Source organism: Vulpes vulpes, chromosome X (assembly GCF_048418805.1).
Source record: "Vulpes vulpes isolate BD-2025 chromosome X, VulVul3, whole genome shotgun sequence".
Taxonomy (NCBI): Eukaryota; Metazoa; Chordata; class Mammalia; order Carnivora; family Canidae; genus Vulpes; species Vulpes vulpes.
In genome coordinates this window covers 56,369,738-56,385,898 of record NC_132796.1, presented here as the reverse complement: position 1 = coordinate 56,385,898, position 16,161 = coordinate 56,369,738, and the positions used below count along the sequence as shown (strand labels likewise).

At 34.1% G+C, this 16,161-nt stretch overlaps 1 protein-coding gene across 4 annotated transcripts in view; it reads left to right on the top strand.

Annotated features, from left to right (window-relative positions):
• The window catches only part of ATRX (ATRX chromatin remodeler), a 321,152-nt gene that overhangs the window by 241,068 nt on the left and 63,923 nt on the right, over positions 1-16,161 (top strand). For all 4 annotated transcript variants that reach the window (XM_025985028.2, XM_025985027.2, XM_025985025.2 and 1 more), the window contains 2 exons: positions 9,322-9,475; positions 14,338-14,444. In XM_025985028.2, coding sequence (XP_025840813.1) covers positions 9,322-9,475; positions 14,338-14,444 — 261 coding nt within the window. The remainder of the gene's footprint in view (positions 1-9,321; positions 9,476-14,337; positions 14,445-16,161) is intronic.

Genomic DNA, 16,161 nt, shown 5'->3' with positions numbered 1-16,161 from the left:
GCTCAACCAAAAAGCTGCTGGAACCGATACATGAATTCAATAACATGGCAGGATACAAAGTCAATGTAGAGGAATCTGTTGGATTTCTATACACCAATAATGAAGCAGCATAGACAGAAATTAAGAAATCAGTCTCATTTATAATTTTACCCAAAGTCAAGATAGGTAGGATTAAACTCAACCAAGAAGGTGAAATACCTGTACTCTGAAAAGTATAAAACACTGATGAAGGAAGTTGAAGAGGACACAAAGAAACAAAAAGACATTCCATGCTCATGGATTGAAAGAACAAACATTTTCACAACGTCTATACCACCTAAAGCAATCTACAAATATAATACTATCCCTATCAAACTACCCAGAGCAGTTTTCATAGAGCTATAACAAACAATCCTAAAATTTGCTTGGAACCACCAAATACCCCACATATACAAAGCAACCTTAAAAAGAAACAAAAGCTGGAGGCATCACAATTTTTGTCTTCAAGTTATATCATAAAGTTGTATTAATCAAAATAGTATGGTTTAGTGCAAAAATACATAGATTAACGGAACAGAATAAAAAACCTAAAAGCGAACCTTCAACTCTATGGACAATCTTGGACAAAGCAGGAAAGGATATCTAAAGGGAAAAACAGTGTTTCTTCAACAAATGGTGTTAATTGTGAAAACTGGACAGCAACATGCAAAAGAATGCAATTGGACTGCTTTATTACATTTTCCACAAATAGAAATTCAAAATGGATTAAAGACCTAACTGTGAGATTTGAAACCATAAAAATCCTAGAAGAGAACACATTCAGTAATGTCTCAGACATTGGGTATAGCAAGCTGTTTCTAGATATATGTCTCTTGAAGCAAGGGAAATAAAAGCAAAAATAAACTATTGGAACATCATCAAAATAAACAGCTTCTGCACAGTGAAGGAACAGTCAACCAAAAGGCAACCTTCAGAATGGAAGAAGATATTTGCAAATTACATATCTCAGAAAGCGTTTGTTTCCAGAATATATAAAGAACCTCTAAAACTCAACACTCAAAAAGTGAACAGTCCAATTAAAAATGCGCAGCAGATGTGAATAGACATTTTTCCAAAGAAGACATATATATGGCCAACAGAGACATGAAAAGATGCTCATCATTGATCATCAGGGAAATACAAATCAAAATGACAGATATCACCACACTTGTCAGAATGGCTATGATCAATACAAGAAACAATAGGAGCTGGTGAGGGTATAGAAAAAAGGAGCACTTGGGCACCATTGGTGGGAATGCAAACTGGTAGAGTCACTCTGGAAAACAATATGTAGACTGATCAGAAAGTTAAAAATAGAACTACCCTATGATCCCATAATTGCACTATTGGATATTTAACCAATAAAATACAAAAAAAAAATTAAGGGGATATATGCATCTCTATGTGTATAGCAGCAATTATCAACAATAGCCAAATTATGGAACAAGTCCTCATATCCATCTGTAGACAGATAAAGAAGAGATGATACACACACACACACACACACACACACACACACACACTATGGAGTATTAATCACTCAACCATCAAAAAGAATGAAATTTTGACTTTTGAAACGACATGGACTAGAGAGTATTATGCTAAACAAAATAAGTCAGTCTAAGAATAATAAGTATTATGATTTCACTTATATGGTAGAATTTAAGAAACAAATTGTACCAGTAAAGGGACAAAAAGAAAGATACAAACTAAGAAACAGACTCATAACTATAGAGAACAAAGTGATGGTTACCAGAGGGGAGATGGGTGGGGGAATAGGTTAAATAGGTGATGGAGATTGAGGAGTGCACTTGTTATTAGCATAGGATGTTGTATGAAAGTGTTGAATCACTATACTGTACACCTGAAATTGATACTACACTGTATGTTAAATAACTGGAATTAAAATAAAAACTTTAAAAAATATATAACATTTCTCTCTTCATTACCTCATTGGAATAGGTAGATAGCAGCCTAACTCCAAACCTTGGCTTACTTCTCTTAGAAATCAGGGGGATAGTAAAAATCAAACTACCAAATTTTCCTCCTTGTTCTTCTCTGCTGTTGTCCCATAGAGACAGTTTATTATTAGTGTTAATTTCCCAATTGGTTTTGAAGAGTATTTTTCTAAGAATTGTAAAGGAATGGTTCTAGTTTAATAAGAAGCCCTCTGTTATCTCCTTCTCTGCTCTCCCTGTCTGACTTTTCATTTAAATTTCTCCTTAGTCATCTCAGAATTGGAAATAAATAGCTTAAGATTTATGTGTTCCTGCAGATGGTTTTCTTAAAATATTCTTGTTGAAATTTTTTTGGTAACTTATAGTTAGAAAGAGAGGGAGAGTAGCCTAACCAATATATCTCATCCTGTACTATAAATGGGTTAAATAAAAGTATGCTGAGGTCTTCATCCCTTCATCACTTAGAAGTACAAGTGGGGTCTAAGGCAGCTGGGTCATCTCCAGAAATGAATAGCCTCTTCCATTTCCTCCTGGTATGTTATATAAGCATTACCATGTATGTCATAATGTGAAAATGTTTGGAAAGAATTGGGGTAGAGATCAGTTGGCTATGTGTTATGAACTTAAAAGCAGATAGGGAAGGCTGTGGGTTCCAAATGACAAATTTTGACTACCTGTCTGAGGTCTTTGTTTCATTTTAGGTGTGTGCAGTCAAATAGAGATCATTCATATATAGGTGTATTTTATGTTTTCTTCAGCTGTGTACATTCATAGCTTATCAGAAATATTTTCCAGAACAAAAGATAAAAATCTATTTTGGGGATGCCTGGGTGGCTCAGCAGTTAAACATCTGCCTTCGGCTCAGAGCATGATCCTGGAATCCAGGATCGAGTCCCACATCGGGCTCCCTGCATGGAGCCTGCTTCTTCCTCTGCTTATGTCTCTGCCTTTTCTCTCTCTCTCTCTCTCTCTCTCTCTCTCTCTCTCTCTCTCTCTCATGAGTAAATAAAATCTTTTTTAAAAATTTTATTTTTGTCTTTTAGATCTAGATTAACTCCAAGTAAGGCTGAGAAGATCATAGTATATGGACATATATAGCTGGTACTCTGTAACTTTTTAAAAACATAATTACTTTCTTATAGGAACTGTAAGAAAACCCAAATAGAAAGTATTTAAGGGCCAAACTGTTTTATTTGAAATTTGAAATAGATATTAAATAAGTAGATGGCTATAATTGAACTATAATAATATTCTCACTGCATATTTCATTTTTACTTCTAAGAGTTGCTATTTAACTCTTTTTATAGTAGCTTTCTAAATGTTTACAGAAACAACATCTTGAATAAGTCTTTTTTAAAAAAATTATTTTACTTATTTATACATGAGAGACACAGAGAGGCAGAGACCTAGGCAGAGGGAGAAGCAGGCTTCCTGCAGGTAGCCCAATGCAGGACTCCCATCCCAGGACCCTGGGATCATGACCTGAGCCAAAGGCAGACGCTTAACCACTGAGCCACCCAGTTGCCCCTTGAAGAACTCTTTTAAGTTAATTTTATATTATCCCCATTTCTGTGTTTTGGTATTTTATTTAGGACAGTTTTTAAATTAAGAAATGAGTATAAAAACTACTTCAAAGTATTCAATTTATAGCAATCAATTGTACTACTAGGTATTTATACCCCAAAGACACAAATGTAGTGATCTGAAGGTGCACCTACACCCCAGTGTTTATAGCAGCAATGTCCACGATAGCCAAACTATGGAAAGAGACCAGGTGTCCATGGACAGATGAATTTATTAAGATGTGGTGTGTGTGTGTGTGTGTGTGTTTGTTTGTATATATAATGAAATACTAGTCAGCCATCAAAAAATGAACTCTTGCCATTTGCAATGATGTGGATGGAACTAGAGGGTATTATGCTAAGTGAAATAAGTCAATGAAAGAATTATATGTTCTCGCTCATATGTGTAATTTAAAAAACAAAAGATCATAGGGGAAGGGGGGAGAAAAATAAAACAAGATGAAATCAGGGAGACAAACCGTAAGAGGCTCTTAATCGTAGGAAACAAACAGGGTTGCTGGAGGAAAGGGGAGTAGGGGATGGGGGAATTAGGTGATGGACGTTAAATGGGGCATGTGATATAATGAGCACTGGATGTTATAAAGGACTGATAAATTATAAACTCTACTTCTGAAACTAATGAAATATGCTATATATCAATTAATTGAATTTAAATTAAATAAAAACCAAAGTATTCAATTATTATTTTGCCATTTTTAGATTAAGCCTTATTGATGAGCATTCATGCTTTAAAATGTATATAATTCATTATATGGATATAAACTTTTGTGACAGAGTCCTATATTATGTAGGACCATAGTATTGGCACTAATATACCACATTTATTCATTCAACAAATATTTATTTGAATGTTTAATATAGTCTAGGCACTGCTATAGAAGCTTGGGTGATCTCTGTCAACAAACTGCACTCATGGAGCTTAACATTCTACTACTAGTACTATATAGATACATAATACTTTCATGATATTGCTACTTTTTTCATAAAACTGTAGTGTATCTTGCTGCAAACATGCTAGTTAAATATATATTTAGAAAAATATGCTTTAAGAAATTAGGGATAAAGTTGTTGCTTTTTATTTGTTTGTATTTCTTTTGTGTCTTTTAAGAATTTTGTGATACCCACAGTGGATATTAAGGGGGGGTAGTTCTGATTAATTTATGGTGTCTTATCATGTACATAAGAACAAAGTTATAACAGAAGTAATAGTTAATCCATGTGGATGTTGAAATAAGAATATTCAAGATGAAATACCTGTTTTTAAGTTTTAATTACATATTCAGGATATTTATTAACTGGAGTAGCCCTTATTTTTCTGGATCAGTTTTTATTTTTTTTTAGATGTTACTGTAAAGTAATGTGATTATATCCAATAGGATCAAAATTGGAATGGAATCTTTTGCACAGAAGTTATCGCCTATCCTAAGCTTTGAGATTTCTTACCAGTTGCCCATTTTTACTAACTTTCTGCTAGCATGTTTTTATGGCTAACATTTTCACTTTAGTTAAATTACTTTAGTAAATTTGGGTAACCATTACAGAAGTTATGTGCAGTCTGTAGAACTACAGAATTTTCTAAAGGCATTTGTTATTTGCAAGTTGTAGAAAGAAATTTAGTTAACATTTGCTTGATAAGCTGTTTGTCAGTGCTCCCCAAGACCACCGTCAGGTTCAGTGATTCCTAAGACTTAGCATATAGTTATATTCAGGTCTACAATTTATTACAATGAATTATTACAATTTATTACAATATTACAAGTTATATTCAGGTCTACAATTTATTACAATTTATTACAAAACAAAGTCAGCAGAAGGAAAAGCGGATGGGGCAGAGTCCAGAAGAAACCAGGCATAACTTTCTAAGAGTCTTCTCTCAGTGGAGTCACCCAAGATGTACTAATTTCTCCAGAAATAAGTTATGATATGACTTAATGATATCTTATCATATGAATGATATCATAAGTTATGAATATGAATGTTATGTACTAATTTCTCCAGAAATAAGTTATGATATGTGAAGTGTCATCTACCACAGCAGCTCATTAGGGACCAAATGTCTATGTTTCTTACGTGTTTTAAACACACTGCCTGATTTTTACCAAGTCTCAGAATTCAAGAAGAAAAAACAAACAGGTGTTCAGAACACTTGTTTGCACGTTGTACAATCTGGGCACAGTGAGCCATTCTTATCAGGGAAACTTTTAAAGTAGGAGCTATGTACCATTCAAGTGCCCAGCCCATAGCCTAGGGCCAGCCTTGCAAAGGAGGCTTTTCCAGATGAAATTTCAGTTGGTTTGTGAAGGATAGTGAAGCATAAAATGTGTACCAGGCAAAGAAAAGAAGAAAATAATATAAGACATTCAAGGAAAGGTATGGATTCTTGCAAATATGTGACATGTTTAGTGAGTAGCTCATTGTAGTTTGAATATCAATACATAATGAACTCTTTATAAGTAATGGAAACCGCCAGGACCCAGGCACTGGTAATTTAAATAGTAATTTCAAGAAGATAGGCTATGGAAGCCTTAGGGATATGCTAGTCTTAGAAACTAGTACCTTTGGTTTTCACCTACTCAGGGATAGGATACAAGGCCTTGAGCCCTTTATAAGGTGGAGAGTTCTTCGAACCCAGATTAAAGCTGAATCTCTTCAGTCTGAATCTAAGGCTGAACCTCTGTGTACCCTTCAAAGGATAAATAGTCCATTGAAGAATAGGATAGAAAAAAATTTTCCCATCAGTTCAGGGAGATAACAAGGAAGCATATCTGTTTCACCCTAGTCTCTGAGTTGAGAAAAATAGTTTTCTTGGATTCATAATCATGGGCTTACATAGCTTATGATTTGAATTTACATTACTTAGTCTAAAAATCTCAAGCTGATGGGTTGACTGGGTGGCTCAGTTGGTTGAATCACCAGCTCTTAATTTCAGCTCAGGTCATGATCTCAGGGGTGCAGGATTGAGCCCATGTCAGGCTCGTCCCTTGGAAGGGAGTCTGCTGAAGATTCTCTGTCTCCCTCTCCTTTTGTCTCTCTCCCCCATACTTGCACATGTGCATGCTCATGCTCACTCTCTCTCTCTCTCTCTCTAAAACAAATAAATCTTGCTCCAGATTTATTTGTTTTAGAGAGAGAGAGAGAGAGAGAGACAAAAGGGAAATATCAGGAAGGGAGACAGAACATAAAGACTCCTAACTCGGGGAAACGAACTAGGGGTGGTGGAAGGGGGGAGGAGGGCGGGTGTTGGAGGGGAATGGGTGACGGGCACTGAGGTGGACACTTGACGGGATGAGCACTGGGTGTTTTTCTGTATGTTGGTAAATTGAACACCAATAAAAATTAATTAAAAAAAAAACAAATAAATCTTAAAAAAATAAATTAAAATCTCAAGCTGAAATACCTCAGAAATAATGTTGAGTTGTTGATCCCCTGGAGCACCTGGCATAAACAGATGTAGAATAAGTGTAGAGATGTATGATCTCTACCCAGGATTCTCACATATTACAGCTAGACTGAAAGTGAAATGAAAAATTAAAATGAGAGAATACCTAAGAAAACAATGAACTAAGAAAAGTTAACAACAAAATATATTAGCAGTCAGCCTGTCAAAAGTTAATACATGAAATGAACAGCATATTTAGATTCTAAAGGGCCTCAGATAATAGGAGTATTTGATAAAGACTACAATTAGAATTATGTTTAAAGTAATAATTTTAAGAAATCAAAAATATAGGTTTATGCCAGAAAATTTAAAACTTAGATGAAGCAGGCAATATTCTAGAAAAATATAACAAAATTGAGTATTCATTTGATAGTAGCCATAAATTAGAAATTATCTAAATATCTATGAGACTAGTGAGGAGATGTTTATAGTGCGTATGAGATGAGCTAATATATTCATGCAGTGGAATTCTACATAGCAGTTAGAATAATTGAATAAGTCTCACTTTGAGTGAAAAAATGAAAAACTACGTTTAGTGAAAAAGTAAGTCATAGAAGGATACAAACAGTTTGTACTTTTATATGTACTGTGAAAACGTGAAAGATAATGTACAGTTTAGGGATACATGTGTAGTGAAAATATAAAAACATACACAGAAATAGTAAATACATAATTTAGGATTTTATTTATTTTGATATACATTTTATTCTGTTCTTTTACATATTTTTAGTATATTTAACAGACAATATTACAGTAGTTCCAGGTGTACAACCACTTATTTGACAAATTTGTACATTATGCTATATTCACCACAATTGTGGTTACCATCTGTCTTGCTACATTGCTGTTACAATATCATTGACTTTTATTGATACTATCATCTGCCTTTTATTTCCATGACTTAGTTTGTTCTCTGTATTTATAGGTTTGATTCTGCCTTTTGTTTGTTTATTCATTTGTGTTGCTTTGTTCTGTTTTTAGATTCCTATGACTTATTCCATAAAGGGAGGATTGTATCTCTCTCCCCTTTACCCATTTTGCCCAACCCCACTCCCTCTCCTCTGGCATCCCTCAGTTTTTTTCTCTTTGTTTATAAGTCTGATCCTGCTTTTTGTTTATTCATTTTTTAAAATTACATTTACAAGTAGAATCATGGTATTTGTCTTTCTCAGTCTCACTTATTTCACATACCTTAATACCCTCAAAATCAAGAGAGTATTAGAATTTAGGATTTTAGAGACCTCTCAGAAAGAAGGTAGGGAAAGAAGAGAATGAGATTGAGTATGGTCATATAATAGGTGCCAACTGCATCGGAAATAGATTTAGCAAGTGGTAAGATATAATGAAGATGGGATATGGGAACATGGCTGTTCATTATATTCTATATACTTTTGTGAAAATGTACGATATATATAACAAAAATATGCAAAAATTTAAAATGCTTTAAAAAACAATTGAGGGACGGTACAAAAACACATAAACCTTGTGTTCCCAATTTTGAATTGAATTGTTTATGTTTAGATACTTAATAAATTATTTTGTTTTACTTTCTTCTTAAATCTTTTATAATCAAAGTTTGTAGGGGAAAATAACAAAATGATTTAACATGATATGGTCATTCTGGGATCAATCCCTTTTTGTTTTCCAGAATTCTGTTAGGACCGTGAAATATTTCCTGCTCCTAAGATCATTTTTCTCTTGATCTCTCAGTCTGTTTTCTTCCCTCCCTCTTCTCCTCCCTACCTCTATCTGTCTCTCTTTGGTTCTTTTTCTCTCCTAGTCCCTGTCTTTGTGGGTTTGTATTGGGAGTTATACTCTCTCAGTGCCTGGAATGAGAGGGGGGGCTTTGTCTCTTTAGGGTCTCTGATTTTCTAGCCCCCCCTACTCCCAGGCACTGTTTCTCATAGTTGTACTTTCTCAGAGTCTTTTGCTTACTCTCTCACTTGATTTGCCTGCCCCCTTCAGTGTTTTTCTTCCTTTGCATTCTTTTGTGCCTGTTTGTATGTCCCACTCCCTGTCTCTTTCTCTCCCTCTCCTAGGGTGGGTTTGTCCCCTCTACTCCACTCCCCACATTTGTCTTTTCCTCATAGTAAAGCTCTCTCTTTCCTGGGGTGGTATTTTTTTCTCTTTTTGCAAGAAGGTGCCCTCCTTCTCCCTCATCCTCCTTTTCTGTCTTCTTCCTTCCCTCCTCCTCCCTTCTCTTTCCTCCCCACCTCTCCCCACCCCCTCCTATTTCTCTTGGTCTCTTTCTTAATCCTTCTCAGGATCTCTGAGTTTCTTTCCTTATTTGTCTACTTATTTATATTTCATTTATTTTATTTAGGTAAAGCTACTTCCTCTTCTAATCCAAGCAGTCCAGCTCCAGACTGGTACAAAGATTTTGTTACAGATGCTGATGCTGAGATTTTAGAACATTCTGGAAAAATGGTACTTCTCTTTGAAATTCTTCGAATGGCAGAAGAAATTGGGGATAAAGTGTAAGTTTCTCCTATTTTTATTATATAAATGAGCCTTTTTATAAACTTTCTATTATGTAAACAGTTTATTTGAAGAAATTTGTTTTGTTTTCTCCCTTTCTAAAGATGTAATTTATTTAGTAGTGTATTGATAGACAACTATTTTCCTTCTAAGCCACTAGTTCTGAGTACATATTCTGGTTATTTCTTCAGTGCTGTTTTCCATTTCTGGCTATTGCCCCTTGAACTTATTTCTTTGAGCCAAGCCTCTAGTGAATATCTATATTTCACTATCTTTAAAATTATTTTTCAGTCCATGCAGTGTGGTTCCTACTTTATTGAGATTTTTTTCCCCTAAAGTCATTTAGTTACCTTTTAATCCCCAAATCTAGTGGTTACCTCTCAACTTTATTTCACCTCTTTGATTATTCTCTTTCATTTCTCCTTTGTTTTTGTTCTTGTTTGTTTTACTTCAAGCATTTGAGTCCCCATTCACTTCCCTGCATTCCTGCGCTCCAATCTCATTGTTCAAATTATTATTCAAAAAACATACTTTTAAAGTTTTGAACCAGACTTACTGTTTAGGTTGTTATAAGGTCTCAACGTGATCATAAAATATTTTTAAAATATATCTGTGATTCTTTTAATAACAATTTAACATAAGGCTTAAAATAAACCTTTTATCTTAAATTTCAAACTAAAGAAACTAATCTTTAACTTTATTGGGAAGAGATAGACCCACTATTAATATTTCTATACCATCTTTTAATATACCTTTACTGTTAACACATTCTAATATACTTGTATGTCTTTTCACTGGATAGTGAATTATTTGAAGACAGACTTTTATTATTTTTTATTAACCACTATACCTTGCATTTAGTAAGTACTCACTAAAATTGGTTTTTGTTGTATATTGCCTCTTTATTTATACAGAAACAAGTGGTTCAATAAGGGATGATGTTGGCCTGGAATGGAGTGGTAGTATTGGAGGTAAAGGTTATATTTTGAAATAGAAACAATAGGATTTGGTACATTAATGTAGGGCAATAAGAATGAGAGAGTAGTTAAATATGATTTCCAGACTAAGTGGCTGGTGGATTATGGTGTTGCTTACTAAAATGGAGAACAATAGTAAAGAACTAAGTTTATTAAAGGTAATAAAAAAAATTCTGCTCTGGCCATGTTTGAGAGGCCTATTAGATATCTGTGAGAGATATAAGTAGAAAGTGGGTATTTGAATTCAGAGTTCCTAAAAGTTCAGGAGAGATTATTGCTGTGACATGCTCAGGCTTTTTTCTGCTACCAACTTCTATAGTTTAAAATTAATATTTGGGGGGTACTGTACAAGAATTCTAAGAGTGTGGAAGAGATTTTAGTGGTCTTTTAATTTCCTAACCATTATAATAATCTCCTATACCATGTTCATCATAGCTGTTCTAACCTCTCCTGTGGTAGAACATTTGCCATTTTAGAAGGTATAGTTGAATACTTCAAATTTTTAGAAATTATATCCCTATATTTAGTTTGTACTTTATCCCTATATCTGTTTCCCTTGGTTTGGTTAAAAATTGAACATATCTGTGCCTGTTTTTACACTCTTAGAGTGAAGTTTTAAAGTTATAAGCCCAACCAATAGACATTATCAGTGTCAAGGCTATAAAACTATGCATTTCCGTAACTATGATTACCACTGTTTTTTATTTGTCCATCATTTCCTTATGGAAATTTTCACACATAAAAATAGCAGAAAAAAATTTATAGTGAATACCCATATACCTGTCACCTAGAATCTATACTATATTCTATATTTTAGTGTACTTTCTTTATTACATATAAGTTTATCTATGCATCTTATTTTCCTGATGCCTTTTAGTATAGGTTGCAGACATCAGTACTACTGTTTCAATTGTCTCTTCTTCGAAAACTGTCTTGTCACTTTTAGCTTCCTCTTCTGAGTTAATTGATCTTTTCTTTATATGGCATAATTTCAGGCCTGACCATATGGTCTTGAACATACTTGAATTTTTTAGCACCCATCTTAAAATACAGTCACAGTAAACAAAAATACTTCAGCTGAGTTTTGATTAACACAGAGTTATAGTGAAGCTCGTTCTTCTTTATTGTGGACTCTATACTTCCATTCATGGAATCCAATAGAGAGGTTCTCCAACACCTAAATAACACTGGTGGCTCATATTAAACTTATGGCCAACTGAGACTCATTTTTTTTAAAGAAAAACTTTTAAAAACTATTTGTGTAGTGGATCTTTTGACCCAAGTGAAAACTTGGTATTTCATAGGACAAGAGATAAGTGAATTTTTGTGAATTTTAGCCAGTGGTGTGTTGATAAATGTTTGACAACTGACTCTTCAAAAAATGATAACAATAGAGAATGCAAAGAAGTAAGAAAAGCTGATATCTATGATAAAATACTCTTACCATGAACCAATTTTAAGCTACCAACAGTGGTGGGAAAAAATGCTAACAATGACTTTCTTGTTTTAAGCAAGTTACAGCTAACTCCAGTATACTACTGGTTTCAGTCCAGCTCTTCTGACTTGTTTTCCATGATTTAAACATGAAATTTTTATTGAATTTTAATTTCCAGATTTTTGATATGTATGAATTTGATTTGTAGTGCTTCTGTATTTTCATATGGGCCATTAATAAAATAGATAAAGCCAGAATAGTTTGTATAAGTATGAAAATTATTACCAATCAGGGCAGTAGTTTATGTTATCTGCAACTAGAAAAAGTTAAGAGATAACCATTAGTATGTTGCCACTTAGTCCTAATAACACCTATTTCATAGTGAGATTTTTCTGAGCTCAGTTCCAGGTTCCCAGAACCAGCCTTAATGTGGACTCAAGTCAGCCCTTTTCCAGAATAGTAGCCCAGATTCCAGATTAATTTCAGTTAAGTAAATAATTAGTATCTCTAAGAATTTAAGTTTCCCAGTTATAAGAACTGCCAAAAACTTAATTTGTCGTTCATTAGGAATTGATTCAATAAAGTTTTTGACTCTAGGAAAAATAATCAGTCTACTGAGGGATCAAGACTGTTGGTCATTTACACTGAGTACTAGGAATACATTCATTTCCTTACCAGTATTCTGGGAGTACCAACTGGGAGACAGTAGACCCCTGTTGTGCAGAGTTTAGGAAGTCATACAATAGCCAATTCACATGTTGTTAACTCCAACAGCTGTTTCATAACTGGAGTTGTTCTTTTTAGTTCTACTAAATCTGAAGACCTCTAGCAATGAGTGTTGAAGGATCTTCTGGAGTCATAAAAGCATATTTTTCCTATAGTACAGCTTTCAAAATCAAATAAAACCAAACAATATGCTCGAACAGGTGTCTAGTTCCTTGTATACTGACCTACTTTGCATATATAAGGGAGAGAACAAACCCTCCTTTTTCCTTTATTCTCTTCCTAGACTTTTTCCATTTCCTGTATATAATTATGTCCACTTCTCACCAGTGGAATAGATGAGAACAGTGGTTTTCAAACTATTTCTCAGAACCCATGAAGATTGGTGAAAAGAGGAGGCTAGAGCAGAGGCTGAGGAGCCAGTGACGCTTTTACCTTCTTCTCCCACCAAGGCTTAAAGCACCAAGCAGCTTGCTTGCTTGCTTGCTTTAAAAAGATTTATTTATTTGAGAAAGAGCATCAGTCAGGGGTGGGTGGGAGGTGGGGTTGAGGGAGAGAGAATCTCAAGCAACCTTCCAGCTGAGCATGGAGCCTGCTGTGGGGCTCAATCTGTTAACCTTGAGATCATGACCTGAGCCAAAGTCAGAGTCAGACATTTAACCAACTGAGCCACCCAGGCACTCTTACTTAATAATAATAAATTAAAGTCTTGATTTAAATTCCAGTTAGTTAACATACAGTGTAAGGTTAGTTTCGGGTTAAACGGGTGATGGAGATTAAAGGATGCACTTGTGATGAGCACCAGATGTTGTATGGAAGTGTTAAATCACTATAATGTACACCTGAAATTATTTATTATATTTTGATACCACATAAGACTTCATGTGAACAAATAATTTCATGGCTAAAAATAGGGGTTAGAAAATACTGGGATAGAGAATCAGGAATCTGCAGACATATTTGAGATGGAACAACAAAGTGTTTTTAGACTGTGTACAAGTCTAAAATTACTTGAATACTTTTATTAGGAAGACTTTTTTCTTGTATTCTCTAAATAGTTTCTTTTGTATACTACAAATTTTTAATTTTGATGAAATCCATTTTATCAGCTTTTTTTTCCCATAGATCATACTTTTGGTGTTAGGTCTAAGAATTGTCTAATCCCAAATTACTAGGATTTTCTTCCTTGTGTTTTTCTAAACATTCAACGGTTTTACATTTTAACATTAGATTTATACTCCATTTTGAATTACTTTTTGTATAAAGTGTGAAGTATAGGGCAAAATTCTTTTTTTTTTTTTTTTTTTGCATATGGATGTTGAATTTTGCCAAGACCATTGTTGAAAAGATTATCCTTTTTCCACTGAATTGCCTTTACTTCTGCCAAACACTATTTAGCTAACTATATAGTGTGGCTCTATATTTGGATTCTATATTCTATTCCATCGATTAGCGCTTGTCCCTTAATCAGCACTACACCATTCTGATTACTCTAGCTTTGTAAGTGTTGAAATCATATAGTTATTAGGCCTCCAACTTTTTCTCTTTCAAAGTTGTTTTGGCTACTCTGTGCACTCATCATTCTTTAGAATCAGCTTGTTAATTTCTCAAAATTCCTACTGTGGTTTTAATTAGAATTGTGTCGAATTTATAGGTTAATTTGGGAAGAAGTGATATCTTTACTTTATGAACCTTCTAATCCATGAACACTAATCCATTTTTTTAGCCTTGTTTTCAGCCAGTCTCTCATATCTCTGGACTTGATTGAAGATTTTCTTGAATTGGCCAGTAGGGAAAAGACAGAAGATAAAGATAAACCTCTTATATATAAAGGTGAGTTACAAGCTTTTCTATATCATAATTTTGAAACCTTCATTTAAACATATTATACAATCATTTTAACAATAAAAAAAATCTCTAGACACACAACTTTTACATATACATTTTTTCCCTGCACATTCTTCTTGTCCTTATCTATATAAATATGGTCATTATTATTGCAATTCTAACATGAAATAAGATTTTTGTTCTTACAAAGAGTTTTATTGACATAATTCAGATATTCAGTTCATCCATTTTAAGTGAACAATTCAGTGGCTTTAATCTTTTCATAGAGTTGTGCAACTTAAAAAAAAAAGAGTTGTGCAACTATCACCATAATTATCAACTGTTTTAATCACCACCAAAGAAACCCTGTACTCTTTAGCTATTACCCTCCTACCCCTGCCTTCCACTTCTTTAAATCTTAAACAGTCACTAATCAATATACTTGCTGTTTCTACAGATTGACCTATTCTGGAATTTTCATAGTAATAGATTCATACAATATGTGGTCTTTTGTGACTGGCTTCTTTCACGTAGTATGTTTTCAGGGTTCTTCCATGTGGTAGCATGTGTTAGTACTTCATTTATTAGGTCATAAAGATCTAATAATATTCCATTGTATGGATAATACCCACATTTTGATTGTACATTTATTCATTCATAGATACAGGGTTGTTTTCACCTTTTAACTATTGTGAATAGTGCTGTGATAAATATTTGTATGGAGGTTTTTATTTGAGCATCCATTTTCACTTCTTTTGGATATGTTACTTAGGAATGGAATTATTGGGTTATATGGTAATTTTAACTTCTTGAGGAACCACCAAACTGTTTTCCACTGGCTGCACTATTTACATTTCCATAGGCAGTGTATAAGGGTTCCAGTTTCTCCACATCTTCACCAATACTTATCTTCTGTTTTGTTTTATACCTCAGAGGTATTGTGGGTTTGGTTAAATACCATGCAATAATGTGAATACTTAAATAAAGGGAGTCAAATTGCATATAAAAGTTATGTTTACGTTATGCTGTAGCCTGTTAAATGTGCAATAGGATTATATCTTTTAAAATGTGCATACCTTAATTAAAAAATACTTTATTGCTAAAAGTTGCCAACCATCATCTGATTTTTTCAGCAAGTTAGAATTTTTTGCTAGTGGAGAATTTTATTTATTTATTCATGAGAGATGCAGAGACATAGGCAGAGGGAGAAGCAGGGCTACTATCAGGGAGCCTAATGTGGGACTCAATCCCTGAACCCCAGCATCATGCCCTGAACTGAAAGCAGGGCTCAACCACTGAGCCATCCAAGCATCCTATCTGATCAGGGTTTTGATAGGGACTACATTGAACTTGTATTTCATTTTAGGAAATATTACCATCTTAATATTAAGTCTTCTGATCCATAAACATAGGATGTTTTAGCATTTGTTTAGATCTTTAATTTTCTTTCACCAGTATTTTGTAGTTTCTAGTGTATACATTTTACGTGTCATGTGTTAAATTTATTCTTACTTATTTTATTCTTTTTGGTGGTATTGGTTTTTTTAAGATTTTATTTATTTATTCATGAGAGACACAGAGAGAGGCAAAGACATAGGCAGAGGCAGAAGCAGGCTCCCTGCAAGGAGCCCAGTGCAGGACTATCCCAGGACCCTGGGACCATGACCTGAGCCAAAGGCAGATGCTCAACCACTGAGCCACCCAGGTGCCCCATTTTTGGTGG